Source organism: Marmota monax, unplaced genomic scaffold (genome assembly GCF_021218885.2).
Source record: "Marmota monax isolate L192 unplaced genomic scaffold, Marmota_monax_Labrador192_F-V1.1 WCK01_AAM20220418_F8-fsc00060, whole genome shotgun sequence".
Classification (NCBI taxonomy): domain Eukaryota; kingdom Metazoa; phylum Chordata; class Mammalia; order Rodentia; family Sciuridae; genus Marmota; species Marmota monax.
Window position 1 is genome coordinate 2,698,347 of NW_026692826.1, and position 25,064 is coordinate 2,723,410.

Below are 25,064 nucleotides of genomic sequence, written 5' to 3' on the forward strand. Positions count from 1 at the left end.
ATTTGGCCTTTGGTGTTTTGGGATTTGTTTATTCCACCATCTTGAAGGCTCCCTCATATTAAGATAATTCACCACAAAAAAACTTGACGTTTGGAGCCTTACAGCCACAATATATGCATACATATGTTAAATATGGACTTTTATTGCATATTATAGAGAAAAATAAATTTTTAAGGATAAATACATGTTATAATGTGATAATCTGGAAGAAATAAAATAGAAATACGTGTTCAAGAACTAAAATTAACAGACATTAACTTTGAATACATATCAACAAACACAAATTTGTAAGGTTGGAGTATCACTGATAGCCGTAAAGTCGGATATTTCATTTAAAGTGCCATTGTTTCAAATTTACTAGAAATTTTATTTTAAAAGCTGTAAAAAATGCACTCTTCTAAGACAAACTTTAAGGGATGGTGAAGTGGGCCTTTATCCCAGCAGCTCATGGTGTTGAGGCAGAAGGATCATGAGTTCAAAGCCAGCCTTAGCCACTTAGAAAGACCCTGCCTCAAAATAAAAAAATAAAGAGGCTGGGATGTGGCTCAGTGGTTAAGTTCCCTGTGTTCAATCCCAGGACCAAAAGAGACAAAAAAAGTAGACAAACAAACTTTAAGAATGTAAGTGTTAGGTCTAACTCCTGACTCAGTGCTGCGCTCCTGCAATCCAGCTACTCAGGAGGATGATGTAGGAGGATAGCAAGTTCAAGGTCAGCCTTGGCAGCTTAGCAAGGTCCTGTCTAATAAAAATAAATAAAATGGCCTGGGAATTAGCTTAGTGATGGAGCACCCCTGGGTTAAATAACCACTACCAGAATAATAAAAAAGAATTTTTTGAAGGATAGATCTGCATGAGAGTAAAAGAGCACACAGACCCCTGAGATAATTCACTTATTGTCCTTATTTTGACCTAAAAAACTTAACCAAGCTTTCATTTATCAAAGCTGGCTTTCCTGCTATTACTTAAGGTTATAGAAAAGAATTAGATAAAATTTACTTTAAAAATTTTCAGCAGAAATATTCTGAGCCATGATCTAATATATGAAGTGCCTCTCTGTGGTGTCTCTGAGTGTGTAAAGACTTCTTTGTGGGTTCATCGTTAACTGAAATTACTTAGAACCCCAAACTGGCTGTTGGATATCCTGGCATTGGAGTGCCATTCCTTCTCACATCCCTCACCTTTTACTATCAGAACCTGGTAAACAAATAAAACTTGGTCTTTTATCCTGAATTAATGGATATTCAATAGTTATCCCAAAGGTCAAATTAAAAATGTGTGCATCACAACAAAGACAATGAGAAAAGTCTTGGAAAAGCACTGGCCAGTGCTAATTCGATTACAATTTCAAAAATCAACTCACCTTCAATGTGAAAAGAGATTTGGGGGCAAGGATGATACAGACACCTTCAAATTTGTCTTGGTCATCCAGAGAGAAGTAGGTGGTTTCCTATGCTCATTGGGGGAGGAGAAATAGGGAGAGTTGAGAAATACACAGGATGAAAAAATGGCAAAACCTGGTGATTAGTTAAATGTTGTGGATGTGTTGGGGTGCAGGGGACATGACCGAGAAGGAGAAGTTAACAGATTCCTGACGTTGTCAACCAGGTGGCCATTCATTAGGAGACAGACAAGCAGGGAGAAAAATATAGGGGGAAAAGCTATGAATTTATCAAATTTGAGATGGAAATGTTTGATACATCTTTGATTTAGGACCATAAAGAGAGGCTTGAACAATGACAGAGCGATGGTGGCTGAAGCCAAAGGAGGAGATGGGGTGACACTGGGTGGGTTATCCAATAAAGCACATGGGGCTTAGCGGAATGACACCAGGCAGGACAGATGGAAAAGGAGGAACTGCACAGAAATCTAGAAGGAAGGGAGAAGGATTAGCTTTTTTTTTAACCTGAGTCTGAGACAGGATATTTTCAAAACCATGTGTACTTCTGTCAAGGATTCAAGTAAGAAAGGGTGAAGATGTGGGTGTAGGAAGGCCTGGGAAAGGCTGAAGCCAGTGGAGAACCGAGGGAGAGGGAAAGGTGGGGAGAAGGTGGTCCGCAGCGCTCCAAGGGCATTGGCAGACCGAAGGAAGGAAGAGGGGGAGCGAAAGCGCCAAGCGTGGAAATAAGGAGAATCTTCTCCCCTGGACCTCCCTCACTCGCTTGTCCCCAACCTAAATGAGAAGTATTGAGGAGTTAAATATGTCTAGGAAACCTTGAGGAAAGATATCAAATCCTGAGGGCAAGTGGAATAATTAGCCTTCAATTCTAGGAATTATTTAAATTCCTTAAGAGAGAAAAGAAGGAAGGACTCCTGTAGATGCATGCACAGTGGTAGATTTTATCTTAAGTATTTGGAAATCTTGGCTATGCATGGCTTCTTCTGCATGAAGGGAAGCTGCAGGATCCTTTACTAGAGCAATGGGAGAGATGGTGAGTTTGGTGTTCAGGGGAGATTGAAAGGTGCTGTATTGTTAATGATATTGACATAAACATTCCACACGTTATTTCACAAAGAACAGAATTTTGCAATCTGCCTTAGTTATGTAATCCTTGCAGACCATCCTGACAGATAAAATGATAGGCAAAATGAAAATAAATGGATGGGTTAGATTATATTTTTGTGCCCTTTTGTTATGAATTTTTCTCTTCCTACCATATTTGGATAAGTAGAAAAATTTTTATCGATATGATATACAATATTTTCATTTTTTAAACATCATCCTGAGATTATTTTTCAACCCATGCTTATCTTGATTCACAATACACATTTACATATAATGTTGATAATTTTCCAGAAAAAAATCATAGCAGATATTTCTGAAGTCACAGACGTGGCACATTGCCTGGTTTAACTTTCTGTAAACACTGCAGCATCAAAAGTGGGTTTTTAAAGAGTAATTTTGGAAATATACTTCAGTGCAACCTTGGGGAAAAAAGACCTTACAAGAGAATATACTAAATAAATATTAAATAAAAGGACATGAACTTGGAAAATGGTTTCTGATGCTGACTCACTCACTTTATCTGGTACCTGCTATTTCTGTCACTTGCAATTTAACTAATCTGACATGTCATTTGTGGATGACATTCATAATGTTTCTAAATTAATCGTCTCTAGCATCCACAAGCCCACTGCTTTCAAATTTCAGTTTCTAAATAGATTGTTACAACTCCATTAATCTAAACCTAAAGTCAAAGAGGTAAGTGGCAAAATTAAAGTGAGTTCCAGTTGAAACTCAAAACTGCAAAATAATCAATTTAACTCAGTTTTTCAAGTAGAAAGTAGCTGTTTCATTAATTTATCAGTTTTCTCTGCTATATATTACTTTATTAGCTTCAGATGCACACTGCGTCATTTCTTATATTTAGTTGTTTTGCTCTTCTGTGCTTGAAAGGAGCACTGAGAAGGACAGTGTGGATGGCCAAGAGATGAAGGGGGAGGGATGGTACAACCAAGTGGATAAAATAACTTTAAAGTGCATCTTTTGCTGATTGGGAACTTGTTAACGGGATCTGAGCAGAGAAAAATTACAGGATCTGAATTACTTTCTAGAGCTTTCTTTGGATGCTGTTTTGAGAAAGAGAGCATGGGGCCACACATAGAAACAGAAGGATGGAGGCTACTCCTATGCTAAGTGAGGGATCCTGGCAACTTTTAATCAGAATAGCAGTGGTGGATTTGGAGAGAGGTAACTGGATTTATAATTGTTGTAAAGGCTCAGCTGATGAACCAAATTGATTTGCTTTTAATTTGGATGGCACATGAGAGGATTGAATTAATACATCCTGGTCCACGGGGAAGATGGGATTGATATCTGCTGAGTTGGTGAAGACTGATGGACCAACAGGTTTGAGGGAGAAGTTCTGACTTTGGCTTTCCAGGGTGTTGAGTTTGAGATGTCTACAGAGGTGAGAAATTGGAACCTGGAAATATATCCCAAGTTCAGTAGAAAACAAAGGCTTCAAATAGACATTTGGAGACTGTCAGCATTTTGATTAGTGCACAATGCCACCAGTACATGTGAGCTGATCTACAGAGCAGTGTGACGTTCACAGGGGCAAGGATGAACCTTGGGACACTCCAAAATTCTATTCTGTATTCCAGCCCATCCAGGAAATTTGTCTAAAGATACATTGTGAAATTTCTTAGGGGACAATCTTTTATTATCTTTAAAACTTGTATTTGCTCTGTCATAAACTTCTGAAATTTATGAATGCAATGTACTAACTGGGCACGGTGACACATGCCTGTAATCCCAGCAACTCAGGAGGATGTGAAGAAGGAGGATCACAAGTTCAAGTCCAGTCTCAGCAATTGACCAAGACCCTTAGCAACTTAGCAAGGCCCTGTCTGAAAATAAGTAAATAAGTAAGTAAGCAAATAAATTAATTAATTAAATAAAAAGACAATAGACAATGCAAGTCTGGCTCAGTAGTTAAGTTCCTCTGAATTCAATCCCAATACCAAAAAAAAAAAAAAAGTAAAGAGATTAAAGCAGTATACTCTTGCCTTTTCCTGAAGACACTAGTTACTTTTAAAATCAGTGTATTATTTTATTCCGTAGTTTGTGTCCTCTTGTTAGTGTCTCCCCTCCACCTGGCATTCTGTTTCTTAATCTTGGTGTTAGCCATTTTTTCCCTTTCTTCTTGCTCCTGGGTTCTTTGAATGTTCAGAGAGCTTTGATTTTGACATTGACATTGATGAGTGAAAACAGAAATTTTGAAGTGTCTGGTGTGGATTTCCTTTGCTGTTGTTTAGGGAAATTTACATTCTGACTCTTTTAGACAATGAGAAGATTTATTGATTGACATAGTTTCTTGTGGATTAAAAGCTAAGACTTCTGAAAGTAAGCCAGGGCCATCAAGTTTCACAAGAAGCTGAATTTTCTTTTGGTGAAACCAACTCAAAAAACAGTTTAACTCTTGCAGCTCGCCATTTCCTCTGTCAAAGTGACTTTCCTTTTATTTTACCTTGGATTAATGTCACACTACTTAACTCACATGGTAGTGGGTTGAACATGCAGAGACCAGTGGTCATGAATTCTTCATTTTCTCTTGCTCTGACTCTCAACTCCCCTGAGCTCTCTTCACAGCACAACTGAGCCATTTCGGCAATGTTTGGGAAATCGGCTCCTGTCCCTAGTGTACTCCATTGCCTTTGTGTTGGGCCTCCAGCCTCTTTGGCTATGCTTCCTCTACTATCTCCATCAGCTTACTGCTTTTCAGAAAATTATTTTACTGGGTTTTATCTTTATAACTACAGATGCAGTGTTGGTTAAGCACTCAGGTAATGAATTCAGTAAAAAGCCTCTTAAAGTTTTCTCCCTGTAGTTAATAACTTTGCAGATTGGAAAGATGCTTATGCTTCTTTAAAATATGGTTCATGCCAGGCATGTTGGTACAGGCCTATAATCCCAGAGGCTTGGGGGGGGCAAAGGCAGGAGGATCACGAGTTCAAAGCCAGCCTCAGCAAAAGCGAGGCACTAAGCAATTCAGTGAGACCCTGTCTCTAAGAGAAATACAAAATCGGGTTGGGGATGTGGCTCAGTGATCGAATGACCCTGAGTTCAATCCCCAATAATAGAAAAGAAAATATATGGTTCATTTTTCTGTAGAGTAGGGATAATAATAGCAGTGCCTAACACTTGGGTCACTACTAGCATGAACTAAGACAATGTTTCAAGTTCAGTTCCTGGAGACTAGAACATACTGGTAATATTATCAGTATTAACAATGTCATGAATAATCCTGTTTTTAAATTTTTGAATAGGCTGTATTATATTGCCTTGTATATTCTAATTTATCATGAGATTATATACAAGTTATGTATAATTCATGATGGAAACATTTACCTATATGATATAAGGAAGGAATACATTAATAAAATAGAACAGCATGTATGTATAGCTACATATTTTATATATTTATCAAATTTCATATTTCTGCTAAAAACTTCTAATTATAAGAATAGATATGGAGAAATATCACCATTTATGTTAATAGTATTCAAATTCCTAGGTTTTTATACCTGTTCCTAGGTTTTATTGGTATTTTTCAGGTATTTTTAGATGTTTTATATACATTTTACCAACCCAAGCACCATTTATATATTTTTTCTCCAAGTTTGCCTCCATTACAATGAATTTAATATTTATACTTTATGTTAAATAGATTTAAGACTGATTATAAAAAGCACTGAGGTATTAATATTCTGGACTAAAAGATCAGAATTAATTCATTAATTTGGAAGTCAACTGACCCATTGTTAGGAATACGCAGAGGTAAGTGAATTTTGTCCACTTTTCAATTGAAGGATGAGATTTATGGAGACTTGCTGATTTTTTTCCTAACAAATCAGTATTTTTCAACTACAAGCATTGTAATAAATGGTCCAACTATAATAGTTATAATAGCAACAACAAGGCCTTTCAGAATCCACATGGAAAATAAAAAAAAGATTTTAAAAAATCGGAAAGATTAATGGGCATTAGACTGGAACCAGCTAGCTTTTGTAGCGTATTGTGATTATAGTTCGAACTTTGCTTTTCAGCCTGACATTCTTCACAGTCAACATGAAAGTGAAACAGGAGGAATTTCAGGAGATATAAAGGAAAAATCTACACCTCAAAACAGCAAGGATAGAGTCATCTGTGAGCTAAGAGCAGAGGTAAGGTATTGGATAAAGGGTGTAACATTATTAAATCACACTTGAAAATAACTAAATTATATACCATTTTAAATTGCACAAGTGAGGTCACTTAATGAGGGTGAGTGCTGCTTGTATAGTAATAAGCTTATATACTTTATGTAAGATTCTTTGGAATGATACTCCTAACTAAATGTGAGCTATCTGAGCAATCCCATAGACAATGTAAGTCTTATTGTGAGTAAATATCTATTGAAAGTTCAATCATCTGATGGAACATAATGTTAACTTATTTTCAGAAACAATGACATACAAAATATGTGGCATGTGGATTCTGGTGACATTAGCAATGCTATTAGCAGCTAACAACACTAAGACATAGGATAAATTCACATTGGTTATAGCTAATTGATTTATTTTCCTTTCTGACTAGCAACTGCAACAGATAAATTTTCATGGATTTGTAAACTCAGAGTGTTTTTCTGGTCTTAGATACAAAGCAGGAATTATTGTTCTTGGACATAGGAGGAGGGATTGAATTATTTATATTTCATTGAAAACTGCATTGCATTAAAAATAGAAAATAGCAAATTATTTATTTTATAACTGGTGATTCTGGACAAATGCTTTGGATACAAATGTGTAGGAACAAGTTAGGAAATGGAAAAGAAGTTGGTAAAAATATAGGCTGGGAAGAAGGTGATTTGTATGAGGCATTTTGTTTCCTATAAAACTCTTCAAAGACAGAGCTCATGCTGGAGTTTATTTTATGTCAGATGAACCAAGTGCATTGGGAAGTACATAGATTTGGGAGTCAGAAGCAGCAGAATCATCTTCTGGTTATTTTGTTGAATTCCTTAAGCCCCTCTGTGTCTTGAGTTTACAGAGATGGGAGTGATAATAGTCACAGTCATTACATAGGGGCTTTAAAAACAAAAATGTGCCTGGGGAATACTTGGTGGAGAAGAGTTCTTGTACTTTGGTACTCAGCCCACCTGTTCTGGGGCTTCAGGTCTTGCCTGCACTGCCTCTCCCTGCTGCCAGGCTGTCCTTACCCCTCGTCCTCAAGACGCCTGGCAGGTGTTGGGAACAGGAATATGCAACAACAGATCCAGATGAGAAGGTGACTATTGAAAACAACCACTTTTCAGTCAAAGGAGAAAAGGATGGCTCTTGTGCCTTTTGTTTCTAAGAGGCATCCAATCCTCAGGAGAGCTGCCTCTTTCCCTGGGCTCTGCGCTCTCAAGTGCACCTTTGATAAAGCACTGCTGGACATGCAGCTAACACCAGAAACAGAGGAGGGAGACCTGTCAGACTGCTTCCTGTAGCTCTCCTCAAAACCAGGGGCGTAGGTGCATACACGCACACGTTTGTAATGTTTTTAAAGAGCAGTTTTAGTTTTACTGCAAAATTTGGCAGGAAATAGAGTTTATATATTCACCCCTCTCTGTACAACATCTCTCAGGATTATGGTGCTTAGTAAAATCGATGAACCAACGTCGACACATTATCAACTGAGTCCAGGGTTTCCGTTAAGTTTTTACTATGTGTTGTACATTCTGTAGGTTTTGGCAAATGTCTAGTCACAAGCATCTATCCTAAAACTCCTGTATGTTCCACACACTTATCCCTCCCTCCCCTGAAACCCTGATGACCACTGATCTTTTCTTTGTCTCCATACTTGCCTTTTCCAGAATATCATGCTGTTAGAATCATGCAGTGTGTTGTATTTTCCGATGGACTTCTTCAACAGAGCAATATGTATTTAAGGTTCATTAACATCCTTTTTTGGTGGCTTGATAGTTCATTTCTTTTTAGTGGTGAATAATATCACATTGTCTAGATATACCACGTTTTGTTTATCTCTTCGTCTTTTGAAAAATATCTCTATTGCTTTCCTATTTTTTCTACTATACATAAAGCGCCTATAAAATTTTTTCTGCAAGTTTTCAAGTGGAAATAAGTTCCAACTCCTTTGGATTAATACCAAAGATGTCTATTGCTGAATCATATGGTAATTATAGGTTCAGTTTTGTAAGAGACTGACAAACTGTCTTCCGAAGTGGCTGAAGCACTTTGCATTTGCTCCACATTGTCACCAGAGTTTGATGCTTGGATTTTGGAAATTCTAGTGGTTTTGCAGGGGCATGTCATTGAGGTTATAGTCTAAAGTTTCCTAGTCAAGTGGGATACTGATGTTTGTTCCTATGCCTGTTTGTTATCTTCTCATCTGTGATGGGTTTTGTGTTCATATCTTTTGTCAACTCTTAAGTAAGCTTGTTTATTTTCTTATGATTGGGCTTTAACAGCTCTTTGTGTATTTTGTTCAACAGTGATCTGCCAGATCTGTGTTTTGCTAATATTTTCTCCTAAACACATAAAACTTCAAGGGTATGCATTAAAGAGGATCAAATGTAAATAAAATTTGCAATATTTTTTAAAAGTTAACAACTTTAGCCCAAAGAAGTTAATTATAATAAATCTTTTGAAAAATGATGTGATTATTTTAGGATGATCATATCCAATTGTTTTATTTCAAACATTTCCATATCTAAGCATGTTTATTATAGAAATAATTAGAAAGTATAGAGAATAAAAAAAGAAAAAAACATACACATATAAATGTATTTGCTTATATATGTATAAATGTATATGGTTTCTTAAAATTATACTTTTTTATGTTCACATAAAATTGTGTAATTATATCAATTTTATTAAAATATAAACCAATTTTTTAAAAAATGGGTTCTTGTTTTAGATATACAATCAAGATTGTAATAAGTAGCCTCATGCAAATACATACATTTAAAAATGGCTTAAATTCCTCGAAGTAAAATGGCTTGGTCAAGAGGATGTTTATTTTTGAAATCTCTTATACACATTGCCAAGTGCTCCATTAGAAACATTATATCAATTTACATTTTCACAAAGTATATCTGAAAACTCTATTATTCACAAAGCAAACATTAAAGACAGTTAAAGAGCAGAGGCTTTCCACCTAGGCAACCTGGGAACCAACTGGCAGTCTGGTGATCTCCTGGGGTTTTCCTTGGGCTGTATATACATCACAAAGATGCTAGCCATCTGGGAACACCAATCGGTAGAGACAGATGAAGAAACAAAAGCCATAATGAAAATGTAACCTAAGTCGGTTTGCTTTTGTCAAAGGACCTGGGAAGATCAAGACAAAAGTTTGAGGAGAGTAATGCTTGAATCCAACCAAACTCACAGGAAAAAAAAAAAAAAAGAGCCCCACCTCCACTCCTGCTAGCAGAGGCTGAGTGGGGAGGACATCATTTCACCCTGCTCAGGTGGTAAAGAAGTTCCCCAATCCTCCTTGGGAGGATTGTTATGGTTTAGATGAGGTGTCCTCCAAAGTCTCATGTGGAGACATGCTAGAATTTCCAGAGGTGAAGTGATGAGATTATGAGATCCTTAACCTAATTCATGGAGTGGATTTATCCACTGAAATAGATTAGTTGGTTGGTAACTGTACGTAGGTAGGGCGTGTCTGGAGGAAGTAGGTCATTGGGAGTGTGCCTTTGGGGTCTGTATTTCGTCCTTGGGTAGAGGAGCTCTCTCTGCTTCCTGGCTCTCATGTTCTGAGGAGATCTCTTCTGTCACCCTCCTGCCATGATGTTGTGCCTCACCTCAGACCCGGAGCTTTGGAGTCAGCTAACCATGGGATGAACCTTTGAAACCACGAGCCAAAGTAAACCTTCCCTCCTCTATGTTGTTCTTGTCAGGTTATTTGGTCATGGCCGCAAAGAAGGTAACTAAAATAGACTGTCATTGCTAGTTGGCAGTAAGGAGGCCGCCCAAGCTCTGGTGGTGTCTGAGGAAACCCCATGCAGAACTATGTGGATGAGGTCCAGCAGGCAGAAAAACCTGCTGTCACTGCCCAGCAGTGAAAGGAGACCCTGAGTTGGGCCTCAGGGAGGCCAAGTGGCAAGTCAACCCTCATCTTCCAGGGGTTTTCAGTAGGACCCTTCCATAGCGTCCAGTTTTGTGACATAACCCCCCACATATGCAGAATACAATGAATGTTACTCATTGAATGTTACAAATGGAATGTTACTCATCATATCTCAAAGCAATCAATCAACAGATGCCACCCCTGAAATGGCAACAATGTTTAATTATTTGGCAAGAATTTTAGACAACACTCAGTAAGCAACTGCGAGTGAAATACATTTCTTAAAGAAATAGTAAGCCTTTTAGTAAATAAATTGAAAGTTGCAGCGAATAGATGGAAGATGTCATCAATGAAACAGTGGAAGACTTAGGCTCAAGAGCACATTGAAAATTTTAAAGTTAAGAATGGAGGAGACAAAAAAGAAGCAATGAACTTGAAGGCAGACTAGAAGAAATGATCCTGTCTGAACACAAGAAGAAAGTTGGCTACAAAAAAAAAAAAATGCATCCTCAGGGACATGTGGAATATGTAACAAAAAATCTGTTTGCATATCGGCGGTCATTATCAGAGAAGTAGCACTGGGCGGGAGAGTACTGAAAAGATGAGTGAAATTTAGGGAAAGGGTCAAAATTAGAGCCCAGAAGCTCAGCAGACTCCAAGGAGCATAAATCCAAAGACACCCATCATCAAGCCACATGGTAGTCAAGCTCAAGGGAAGCTAGGGAAAACGTCTCGACCTCATCATGGCCAAAGCCTTGCCCCTCTGCAAGGACGAGCATTCAGCAGGCTTTGCACGTCCCACCAGAAACCCTGGAGATCAAGACAGAAGCCGCATGCCAGTGTTCAAGTGTAAAAGGATGGCCAACTGAACACGCAGTGCCTGATGACATGTTCTTGAGGACACCCGGAGAGCAAAAGGAATGTGACTCTAGCAAATCAGCACGTGAAAATGTGTCATTGAGAAAATTCAGACAGAACGACCATGAGATGTAACCACAGAGTGGCTAAAATGAGAATAAAATAGCCATAGCAGTACATACCAGTGGAGAAGCAAAGCCACAGGCCACTCATCTATTGTTAGGGGAGTGTGAACTGATGAGAGAACGGTGTAGAAGAGTTTGGCCGTTTCCAGCATAACAACTATCCTATGATGAAGCAGAGAACACCTGGGCATTTACGTTCTTAGGAAAGAAACTTAGATTCACATGAAACTGTAGGTGAATCTGTACACGGATTTAATTCGTAAATTCCAAAACCTGGAAACAACACTTAAGACCTTCAGTGAGTGAAAAATCAAACAAACTGTAGCTGAATATTCTTCAGCAATAGAACAGACTGAACTCCCCTTTTGTGAACCACCTCGAAGAGCCTCCAGAGAAGTACACTGAGCGGGGATTGTTAGTCCCAAAGACATCATAGTCTGTGATTTTATTTACAGAACAATTTTTGAAGCAATAAATTTAGAAACGGAGATAGATTTGCGGTTACCAAGGAAGCAGGTGTGTAGGAGTGGCCGATGTGACCCTTCATGGCGATGGAGATGGAAAACCTCTGCCTTTTGACTGCCTTGTCCATGTTGGGTTCTGGTCTGTGCTGGAGTTGCAAAGTGTCATCACTGGGGAAAACAGGGGAAGAGACACATGGATTTACCTGTATACCTTGCAAATGCCTGTGAATCAGCAATTATCTCAGAACGAAAATTCATTTCAAACACCCTAGTCCTCTTCCAAATGTATGCCAAGTTCCACCTTTTCATATACTTTTCTGAAAATATGCCTCCCACATTTTCTTACCATTCTAGGATCCAAGAGATCCAGGTCTAAGTTTTTATCTTAACAGTATCTAGTGTTTGGCTTCTCAGTAATTACACAGGCCGTCTGAGATTGTTTGCTTATGAGTTTGTTTGCAAACTGGTGTTAACAGCTTATCTAAAAGATGAATTGATTCTTATATGTAATAAGTAAAAGTGGGACACTACATGTAGTAGGTACTCAATAAATATGTCTCTCTTCCCATTCACATTTCATTTAGTATATTCTACATTGGCCAGACTATCCAGATTCTGAGATTTTAGTAACATTATACATAATCTTGTCAGAATGCTTCCACCTCCCTGTGTTTACCTTCCACTCAATTGTAGGCTATTCTGAGTGTAAAGGTACTGTCTTACAGCAAGTGCAATTCCTGCAGTTTTGGGTGCCAAATACACTCTCCTGGTATTATTTTTTTTCCCAAGCCAGATTCATATACAATCCTCCATGCATAGGTTATGTGTTGATCCATAGGCTAATCTTTGAGAATTTTTTGGACAAAGACTATGAATGTCTTGAACTGGAAAGCACCTAAGGTACAATTCCTTGTTCCAGATGCCTGTTCTGATGTTAATGAATCACCCACAGTGGGCTCTCCTTGAGTGATCTCTCCGTGGTACATTTTGTCTGATACTTTGTATTTAAGTCTTTTCACATAGTACAATAAAATGTTATTAAATTGGTTTCTTTTCTTCCCAATCCTAAATGAATGCAGTATGATATAAATTGAAGGTACCAAATGCATCATTTTTTCCTCACTTTCAAAATGTCTATATTTATCCCCTTTTAAAATGCTGCTTCCAAATTGGAAACAAAATACTCCAATAGGTAAGATGTTAAATTTAACTTGTGATTATAAAAGTAGTCTTCTTTATTTTGCTTATGCAAGAGAAGACATAAACCTTTTGCTACATTTTTTTTTTCACATCCAGTAATATTGTATTACCGATCAGGTCTTAGAAAGGGGATTTTCTCCACATGAGTGCCTTTCTATATACATAGACAAAATGCAGCAACAAAGACGTTGTAAGAAAACCACCCCAAACATCAGCATGGAAAATAACTAGGTGCATTCTCATTCATCCAAGGTCTCATTCAGTCATTTATTCAACAACTACTTCTCCAACATCTTCCATGTGTTTGGTACTGCGATCAAGCAGTGAGGACTCCCTAGGGTGGTTTGGTGTCAAGATCAAGCACTGAGGTCTCCGGGATGCAGGGTGGCCACAGGTGGATACACAAGCAAGCCAGAGGGAAAGTGGTGTGTTAGGTCTGATAGGTAAGGTAGAGAGATCTGTGCAAGCACAAGGAGACAGTCAGCGGAGAAAGCTGAACTGCCTTCATATAGTGAGGTACAAAGGCAGGCATGTGACGGAGGGTAGCCAATGAGACAGTGAGACTGCAGGTCAGTAGGAAATCAACACTACAGAAGGCCGGCACTTTGAGTACTGATGGTGAAACAAGAAGCCCTTCGTCGCCCTCTTGTACTACTGTAGATGTTAGGAAATGTTGATGTGAGGAATACTTTGAAAATCTGAAGAACATGCTGTTTTTAGCTTAAGCTGAAGGAAAATGCTGAAGGCAGAAAAATGTTGTTATTTTGTGTTAAAAATGAAAAAAAAATTATCTTAAAAATGTTCTCTTAAATTATGAACTCTCTCTTTAATATTTCAAATATTGTAGAGTACCCAATGTGTTAGTATCTAGTAATTCAAGAGTGTGGTAGAAATGGTCCTGCCCTCAGAGAACTGCCTTCAGGGAGGGACTTGGTATTCCTCAAAATCCTAAGGGCATCTTTCCCACTTTACTGAAGCTACATACCAGATGGGCCTGGGAGTCAGAGGACTGGCCTAGTCAGAAGTCAGAGATGATATACTGGAGATTTTATTTACTGATATGGTTAAATAATATCATCTTTGACTAAAAAGGTATTGCATGATTAGAACTCTGGTATCATTATATTTTAATTTTCTGAGATAGTCACAGTAGGTGTTGATCTGAATTGATATACATCTCTCATACCTTGATTCCTCTTACTGATATACACATTTTAGCAAAGAGGTTTAGATTGCTGAGAACACTATGAATGTGTCAGAAATGATTATACAGTTTTGACACATGGTACTGTCATTTGTAAGAGGTTCATTCAGAAGCCTGTTAGTGATACGGACTTAAACATTCCGAGTTCATATTGACAGAACACAGGGAACAAAATATACAAAAGGAAATTTGATACAAGTAGACCCTTAGAGCAAAACAACAGCCTGGGGAAACTGAAAGTCACACTGTCACAGATGGATACGCTTCTGGGCACTAGGTACACACAAGCCTCAATACTGTAGTTGTCCAAGGCTGAGACTATCACTTATCCTGCATTCACTAAAATCTGATAGATACAAACTTGAATACTGGGTGAAACCCTGTGTGATAATTTATCCAGGAAATATCGATGTCTTGAATGACATATTTCTTTCAAGAAAAGTCGTGAACCATGTGGAGTGCATTAAAGTCCTTAAAACTTCTATTTTCAAATATTCCAACAGGAGTAGTCATTCTTGGCCAGGTGTGGTGATGCACATGCCTGTAATCCCAGAGGCTCAGGAGGCTGAGTCAGGAGGATTTCGAGTTCAAAGCCAGCCTCAGCAAAAGCGAGGTGCTAAGCAACTCAGTGAGACCCTGTCTCTAAATGAGATCCAAAATAGGGCTGGGGATGTGGCTCAGTGGTCTAGTGCCTCTAAGTTCAGTCCCCAGTACTAAAAAAAAAAAAAAAAAAAAAAAAAGAAGTAGCCATTCTTTGTGAGCCAGGTCTGTGGGAAAGGTCTCTAGCTAAGTTTACTTACTTAATTACAATCTGAGGTTTATTGCCATTAGCAGTTAAGAGTTTTTTTTACTGGCTTCTCCTGGATGAGATGGGTGGGAATAGAAGGGATTACATTAGTTTAAACTGTTTAAAATGATAGGTTTTCATAGGTTCGTCCACTTCTCTTCAAAGTCCTGCACACTGTAGAGCCCACCCCAGAGCACCTAGTACGTGTCTTGGTGCCTTCCACGGAAGACCTTCCTCCACAAGACCTGCCCAGTGATGCCCTCCAGGTCTCACCCTCTCTGTGTGTTTCTGGTCCTTTGAGGGCACCCAGTACGCGTCATGCCTGCTTCGGGCCCACAGTCAGACACGACACATTTGCACCAGGATGCCCTCTACATTTCCCTGTCCCCATGGTCAACCATTCCTCCCAAAGCCTTGAATTCAAAACCAATTTACCGAAACTATTAGAGTACAGTTGTGTTTGACAAAGACACAAAGTTCGAGTAAAATAAATATTCTGTTATATTTTAGAGGAAATTGATTCAGAACTTTCCCATTATTATTATCAAAAACATTTCCCTTGGGAAACATATTTTCATACAAACAGGACTTCTGATAATATGGGCCTTAAACCAAACGGGCAATTGCATTTGTTTTCTTTTGCCAAAATCCCAAGTTAATAAAAACAGGACATAAAAAGGCCTGTCACTTTAGATGCTAGAATTCTTACCTTCATTCTGCAATAGTTCCTGGATTATACTGGCTGAGTATTTTTAATTCAAAATGCTTTGGACCAGAAATGTTTTTAACTCCAGATTTTTTTTTTTTTCAAATTTTAGGGGAAAAATATCTATCTATCTATCTATCTATCTATCTATCTATCTATCTATCTATCTATATTGGGGATGGAATCTGAGCCTAAGCATGATAATTAATTTATGTTTCATATATACCTTATATCCAAAGCCTAAAAGTAAGTTTATATAATTTTAAAAATAATTTTATCATGAAACAAATTTAATGGTGTGGAATTTTCCACTGTGCTCTCAAAAAATTTCAGATTATGGAGAATTTCAGACTTTGGATTTTTCAAATTAGGGATGTTTAACCTGTAAAAGGTGCTCAACAAATGGTCATTGAATGGATGAGAAAAAGATAAAGCAGATAATAAAGAAAGGGAGCCTTCTATTTTAACCTTTATGAGGTTAGGGGGGAAAGTCAAAATGGAGGGAGGATATTGCTTTCTAGATTCATTTGGAATTCGGAATGTGGTTTGATGTGTTCTGTAATTGACTACATCCATTGGTCATCATCGTGATTTGAATGTTTGTGCCCCCCCCATCCATACCCTGAATTCCTAACCCCCAAGGTGAAGCAGTCAGTGATAGGTAGGGTCCTCAAGAATGAGAATAGTGGCCTTATAAATAACTCTCCAGACAGCTAGCTCTTCTTGTCTACCTTGTTAGCTTTCAGGGAGAAAGCACCATCCATGAAACGGAAAACAGGTCCTCATTGGACACCAAGCACACTGCATCTCATTCTTGTACTTGTTAATCTTCTGTTGCTTATAAAGTGCCCAGTTTATGGTATTTTGTTACAGCAGCATGAAAGACTGAGGTTGTTATTAATACGGATAGATAAGGGTAATGTTTTAGGGATAAGAATATTAAAAAAAAAAACTAATAAGTAGACAAGTAAGTAATAAAGATAAGCCTCGTTTTCATAGAATAACTCCACTTTCAGTGGTTAATTGAATAAATTCAGTGGCCTCTACATCTCATTGAATTTGATACTTCTTTAATAGAGTAAGATTTTTCTCTCAAAACTGCTAGAAATCCTTCTGTATTTTAAATATTAAAAGCAGTGCAGAAAGTTGTTAATTAGATAATTTCTATACATTTATGAATCAGTGAAACTTTGATTTATTTTTCATCCTGGTAGGTGCAGGTGGAGTGGCTTTTGGAACAATTCTTTTTAACAGTGATAAACCATATTGGTTTTCATTTTTAATATTGATTTGTTCAAGTTCAAAACAGCTGTTCTGGAATTGAGTATTATAGCCTGAGGGACTTTTTTTTCTGTGTGTTTAGCAATGATTCAAATATCATAGAAAAGAGAAAAAAAATCGAGTCTCTGATTTTAGTCTTTCTAGAAATCTCTACAATAGAAATTGCTTAGCCACAGAAATAAATAAGAGCAGTGATATATCAAAACAATTATTCTTCTGAAAACTTTTATCAACCAATGAGTGGAGGACACCATTTGGACATGAAAGGGGACAGAGGGGAAAACTCAGGCCAAAAAGGAAAGGAAGAAAAGCTATATAATAGATACACTTCTGCAGTAAATGCTGAAAAGTAATGGGAGGTGCATAAGTAACTATTAAAATCTGTTTTTCTTCAGATTGAATATCAGTAGGTATTTATAGTAAATTTCATGGAGGCTTTATGGTTCTAGGTGTCTTGTAAGTACCTCACACTTCAGATCTCATTTACCCAGCACATCAACCTTATGAGGTGGTGGGATGGTGAACTTCAGGAGCCAATTTGTTTGGGCCATGGGGTTCCCAGTCTTTTGAGGAAACACTTGTCTGAGTGTGTGTGTGTGTGTGTGTGTGTGTGTGTGTGTGTGTGTGAGGGTGCTGTGGATGAGACGAACATTTCATTGATGGACTGAGTAGAGCAGATTACCCTCTCTAATGTGGGTGAGTCTTTTCCAATCAATTGGAGACCTAAAAAAAAACAAAACTGAAAGACTGAGAACGTGGCCACTACTGCGGAGCTGGGGCATCAATCTTTGAATGTTCAGACGTGGGGTGTGTTATGGTTTGGATATGAGGTCTTCCCCCAAAGCTTCTGTGTTCAGGCTGGAATATTCATAGGTGAAATGATTGGGTTATGGAGCTGTAACCTTGTCAGTGGATCAATCCATTTAATGAGTTAAGAATTTAAAGGGATTAAGTGTGTGGTAACTGTAGGTAGGTGGGGCATGGCTGGAGGAATTAGGTGCTGGGGGTGGGTTTTAGGGTTTATATTTTTTTCCTGGAGTCTCCATCCATCATTCTGCTACCTGACTGACAGGACCTGAGCAGTTTTCCTCCCCACACCCTTCTGCTATGACGTTCTTCCTCCCCTCAGGCTCAGAGCAATGGAGTAAGCCGACCACAGACTGAACTGATGAAACTGTAAGCCCCCAATACACTTTTCCTCCTCCATGCTGTTCTTTTTGTAAAAATTCATTTATTTATTTTAATTTTTGTTATACATAACAGCAGAATGCATTTCAATTCATAGCACACACAGAGAGCACAATTTTTCATTTTTCTGGTTGTACACAAAGTAGAGTCACAACATTCGTGTCTTCATACATGTTCTTAGGGTAATGACCTCCATCTCATTCCACCATCTTTCCTGCCCCCATGCCCACTTCCTTTCCCCTCCCTCCCCTTTGCCCTGTCCAAAGTTCCTCCATTCCTCCCATGCTGCCCCCACCCCCATTATGGATCACATTCACATATCAGAGAAACATTCGGCCTTTGTTTTTTGGGGGATTGGCTTACTTTGCTTAGCATGATATTTTACAACTCCATATATTTACCTGAAATGCCATGATTTTATTCTCTTTTAATGCTGAGACATGTAAAGAATCCCATGCTGTTCTTACTGGATATTTTGGTCACAGCAATGAAAGCTGTCTAGCACAGTCTGAAACATCAAATATTATGAAATATCCAGCTTGATGGCTACAGAAATCTTCATAGTCTCCAAATTTTGTAAGCCAATTCATTATTTCTCTCTCTCTCATCTTCCTTCCACCTCCTTCTTCTTCCTGCCTCCCTCCCACTGTCATATGTATGTATGCATATATGTGTATATATATATATATATACATATTTATTCATTCTCTTTAGAGAATTGTATTATAGACTGTATCATATACATTTTTTAAAAAAAACTGTGACAGCAGGAAACAGAGTCATAAAGTGACATGCCCAAGGCAATGGCTGAGTTAAAATTAAACAACACTACTTTGACCACCATGAGACACTGCTTTATACCACCAAAAATTAAATAAACATTTTAAGTATTAATTTATCTTATAGTTTTGTAATTTATTTGCTTATTCTTAGAAACATAATTTTTCTATCCTAGGATACTAAGCAATGATATATATATATATATATATATATATATATATATATATATATATATATAATATATATATATATATATATATATAGAGAGAGAGAGAGAGAGAGAGAGAGAGAGAGAGAGAGATGCCTTCTATGCTGTGAACACATAAGGAGGCAATGTGTGATTATAGGAAAACTTCATTTTTTCAAAAAATAATTTTAAAAACCTTTAACCATATTATTATTTCAGTAATAAAAATCATTAAGTGTCCTGAAAGAAACAATCATAATTTGCACTGCAAGAATGGACTTTGCATGCTTCACTTCGTAAAATTTGAATTAGAGGCATTTGAAAAAAAATGCAAATAAACAACAAAAAAATTTTGTCACACAAATATTGTAAATTCATGTGTTGTGACACAAAGAAAGCAAATGACAAGTTCCAGAACATTCCAGCATTTCTTTGGGCCATGACTTTATTTACATGATCCTTCTCCTAAGCAAGTTTGATTGTTCTCATTTGCTTAATCTTCAAGCTCCAAATGCTGGTGGAGAAATGAGCCAAGACAAGTGGCAACTGGTGGTGATATATCCTGTGGTTCTCCTCACATCAAGCCCTGCATTTAAGCAGATTGATTCTTTCTACTCTATTCATTGATTTATTTCTAGAATCGAAAGTGGTCTATGGTAACATTAGATATAAATTGGGTAAATGAATGACACATTTAATCCATTTATTCGATTTAGTTCCTTAGTAAACCCAGAATATCACCATTATTTCAAGCATGTATTTTATTTTAGGGTTTTCCTTTCTGTCTAGTACAAAAAGCTAATTGTTAATCTTACAAGCCTGATAAAGGGATTGCCTCATTTTCAAGAGAAGCCAAAGAAGATTAATCCTTTACATCGAGCAAATTGAGCATAGACATGTCCCTGTACTTTCTCTTCAAAACTGCAGAGTAACAGGAATAGGAAATAGCAGGACTAAGGTAGGATTGAATAGCATTGGTTGAAAATGTATTCGAGAAGTTTTCAACCACTGATCCCTTTCTTCCTCTTATGAAGCCAGCCAGTGATTATGCTTGACCTTCTATAGAGGAAGACTGGAAGTTACAGAAACTGTAAAACAATGGAACTAAATTTTCAAAACTTTGAAGGAAAATGATTTACATCTTAGAATTCTGTTTGCATCTAATATCCAATAAAATATAGAACAAAGCACTTTAATACATACAAAATCTCAAAAAAAAAAAAAATACCAGTTGTGGTAATCTCTTTCTAGTTCACAAAATAACCTAAGAAACATAAGAGGGAGTTGAATTAAGTAAGAAGGACTAGAAAAGTGTTTTGAGGATTCTGGGGAAACTCAATGTCAAATGAATGTCATCTATAAATGATATCCACAAGTAGTTTTCTGAGATCACTGGTATTTCTAGGAAATTTTTACTTCCATGTGGAATGTTCCATATTATTGAAAACTATGCAAAGGATAATCTAAGGGACTGTGTAAGTTAAGTAAGTTAAAAATATATAACAAAATACATACAATTTAGTACACTGCATAGAGCATCTCTAAATTTTTCTTTACAACATTCAAACAGACTATGTACCATGTTCTCTGTTAAGATGTTAGAACTGGCCTGTGTGGGGGATTGGGAAAGAGGAGAGTGGAAAGTAAACTTTTCATTGAAGACTTTTCACACTATTTCAAAAATTAAAAGGTGCCACATTTATATGAATATAAATACATGTTTCTGTTATTCATTACTATAGTTGACCTTGAAAAGAACCTGTTTTCTTCCTATATAATTCTTTAAATTAGGTCTCCTGAATAAACTTCTGAATGAATGAGGAAATGTATCTAAGATGATGCATATTTTTGTGACATTTGAAATGTATCATTAAACTAATTTCAAAAAATTTATTTCCATTTATATATCAAGGATCGGTATAATCACTTTCATAGATGACATATTATAACCCATAGTGCCATATTGTGTGTCCAAGCCATTGTCAGGAGAAGATGGGTCCTCACTTTAAGAGAAGTGTGATATTATACAAATCACACACAAACATTAAATGTTCAGCAGCATCATATTTTTATTTTTAAAACAAATTATATTTTTAATTTTTGTTATTAGTACATTATCTGATAATCAATCTGAGACAGGGTAATGCTTTCTTTATTCATACCAAATTTTGGAAAAAAGATACAACTAATTTGTAACAAATAGTAAATAAATAAAGAATGAAATTCGAGAATCCTCAGGGCAGTGTAAAGAGTAGGAAGTAGAAACCCATAATATGTGTACAAGTAGCGAGGAATACTTTTTTTCCATATACAATAGAAATGTAAGAAGACCTATCATTAGCATATATTCCTGTGACGTGGCTATAGAAAGCAGGATTCTAAAAACGACAAAAGAGTGATCCGAACCTACAGTCAAAATTAATTTTAAAATAGAAGAAAGCCTTCTGTTGAACTTTCTTATGTAAAAACCTAAATTATTTTATAAGCTTAAAAATTTCCCCAACATATGCTTTAAGATATTTGCATCATTTTACATTTTCAATGCTTGGTTTTTCTAATAAAACAAATGTTTTCATTTTTTCCCTGGGTCCCTAGAAAATCTTGTTCTGGGAAAAAATTTCAGGTAGCTAATAACATATCTCAAAGATATGACACTTAATTGTTGTCACTTATAATATTGCAATCATATTCATTGATCAGGAGAATTCATAATATCCTGTTTATTGTATCCGTATTATTTAATCTGATACTCACTGATTTCACAAGGACCCCACAAATTGTTTTTATTCTCTAATAATTTGCTCATAGAAGCTCATCATTTTCCTGCTGCTCAGGGCCAGCTGTTGTTGTTGTCATTGTTATGGCACTATGACTTTTATAAGGCTATCTGATAGTCCTGGTCACTTTCCTGTACTGGTCCTACACTGCCTCTCCTCAGGGTCAGCAGCCTGGTCTCCTCATGTCCCTGCATGTCATTCATCCTGGTTTCCATCCAGCCCGTCCCTTTATTTGACCTGGTGGCCAGCACTGGAAGCAGGGAAGAAGGGGCGAGTGGAGGCCCCTCCTTCTCCCATCCCTTTTACTCTGGGAGGTGACCAGGTGGGGACAGAGCAGTGGGGTGGGGAGCCAAAGTAAAACAGGTATTCTGGGCAACTCCCAGGACACTTGTCTGCTTCCAGACGAGAGCCACTTAAACTTTTCTCACAAATGATTTTGAATTCTGGTCATATGTATCACCCGAAACAAAATTTCAAATAGCACTCAAGTTTATCCTTTGACCTTTATCAAATCTTCTGGGGAATTCTTTCCTCTCCCATAAATGTCTAGAACTTTTCTGTAAAAGGTCAGGTGAGCGGAAGATTCTTACATAATCGATCCATAGACATTGACATTTGTTTTTGAATTTGGACAAATGTTCGTGTTGGACTCTGGCTCACTGACATATTTGAGTAATCGATCTTTTTAACGGACTCACACTTGAGAAATATTCTTCTTCTAGAAGAGAAAACTTCAACTACAGATATAAAGCCATACCTAAGTGCACTTTCAATGTTGTTATCAAAACTAAAATTATATTTTTTGTAAAGCATCCTAAGCTTTTAACCTTACCAACTAAATAAAAACACATTAGTCATTATATATCTATACATTACAGTGGGAAAGCATTTTTAAAAATCAAGAATGTTGTCCTGGGCTGGGGATATGGCTCAAGCGGTAGCACGCTCACCTGGCATGCGCGGGGCACTGGGTTCAATCCTCACCACCACATAAAAAAATGTAAAATAAAGATGTTGTGTCCACTAAAAACCAAAAAAAAAATATTAAAAAATTCTCTCTCTCTATCTCTCTCTATAAAAAAAGAATGTTGTCTAATTCTGCAAGAATACAACTGAAATTTTGGAAGCAGGACTCTGGCACTGGTGAGAAGGTCAGCAATTCATGTTGCTGAGTAATAATTCATTGTGTATGTATACCATTTTTTATTTATCTATTCATCTGCTGAAGAATACCTAAGCTGGATCTACACTTTCCCTCTCTATTATACACTCCTGCTCACTATTCTGTATCACAATTGAGATTCTTCCTACAAGATTGCGAGAACTGATGGCTGTGGACCTCTCCAGTCACTTTGGCTGCATAGATGGGTGACCTCTGTGACAGTATCTTTTCTTCCTCTATGTCTTGTGTTTCCTATAGACAGGAAAGTTAAGCCTAGGACAGAGATCTCCAAACTCTGCTCCACTGACATGTTTTGGGTGCTGCCCCATGAACATAGGACAGTTGGCAGTACTCTGGGCTTCTACCTTTGGGATGCCGGAGGACCTCTTCACCAAGAGTTTGCTAAATATCTCCTTCAGGAAAAACCATCCTGGGTGAGAGTTTTTGATGGAAAAACTAGATTACACTGAGGTTAAATTTTGTTGAGAATAATGAATGGATTACAAAGACGCCTTCCTGCTTCATATCCAGAGAAATACAATGATTCCTGTTAGTGAGGCCAAATGTGAACACTTGGTTAAGATGTGAGCTTCAGCTTTCTCAAATATAATACTGTACTCAATTTGAAATTAGTGAATGATTTGTAGGATAACCTTGAATATTATTGTGTCCTTCAAAAACAGTATCCAATGATTTTGGCACTCATTGGTGATCTTTATGTGAAGTAATTAGCATTATCATAATTGGTAGTTGCAAAATTTCTAGTTCTACTATCATGTTACATTAATTAACAAGCGTTCTCCTGACTTCTTAAATTAATTTTTCATTATCTTACTCTTTTTCTGTTGAGTAATGTTATAGACTTATGAATGAATCTTTTCAATCTGTTATTAATGAACAATTATCTTCTGTGGTCTAATATTTGTGCCCCCAAAGTTCACAGGCTGAAATCCTACCACTCGGGGGATGGTTCTGGGGTGAGGCTTTGGGGAGGCGATAAGTTCAAGAGAGAAACGCCCTTATGACTGGGATTAGTATCCTTATGAACCCCCAAAGTGCTGGCTGGTCCCCTCTGCTCTGAGACGACACAGGAAGAAGCTACCATCTATGAGGCAGACAGCAGACATTCACCAGATGTGAAACCTTCCTTGATCCTGGACTTTTCAAACTCTAGAATTGTGAGAAGTAATGTCCTATTGTTTTATAAACTACCCAGTTTGGGGTAGTTTGATATAGCTGCTTGAATGGAGTAAGAAACCAGCTTTCTTTTGGATTCTCAAATTGTTCCAAATATAGCCATCCATCTGAAGCCCTTTTAAGTTGAAACTGTTTTTGTTATATTTACCAATTAATCATTGAGTGCTCAGTTGTTTTAGGCACAAGGATATTCTGGACTCATCTGTATTTCTTGCTTCAGGTCCTGAATTAAGTGTTTCTCTAAAGAGTGCTGGCTTATCTTCTTGGAAATATTGGGTGCTAAACATCTTCATTTCCTTGATTTAATTTAATTCATGTTGGAGTGTGTTATTATTTTTCTCTGTCATGTGTTGGTTTTTTGAGAAGTATTTTCAGAAGCTGAAAGATCTTCTCATTTTGTTTTCTGTTTTTAATAGCTTCTTACAGTTGCTACATTCCTTTTTCTGTCCTGATAAAGTAGTCCATCAATTTGCTTGGGTTGTCATTACAAAATGCCAGAGACTTGGGTAGCTTAAGGGACGGACATCTACTTTGCAGCTCTGCAGGCTGGGGGTCCAATATCAAGGAGCCTGCAGAAGAGCTTCCTG

General features: G+C 37.3%; 1 protein-coding gene across 3 annotated transcripts in view; it reads left to right on the top strand.

Annotated features, from left to right (window-relative positions):
* Ccdc102b (coiled-coil domain containing 102B) overlaps positions 1-25,064 on the top strand; it is a 197,030-nt gene that overhangs the window by 64,835 nt on the left and 107,131 nt on the right. For 2 of the 3 annotated variants that reach the window (XM_046448631.2, XM_046448632.2), the window contains exon 5: positions 6,550-6,666. The exons of the other annotated variant lie outside the window; for it this stretch is intronic. In XM_046448631.2, the coding sequence (XP_046304587.1) occupies positions 6,550-6,666 (117 nt within the window). The remainder of the gene's footprint in view (positions 1-6,549; positions 6,667-25,064) is intronic. 3 annotated transcript variants of the gene reach the window in all.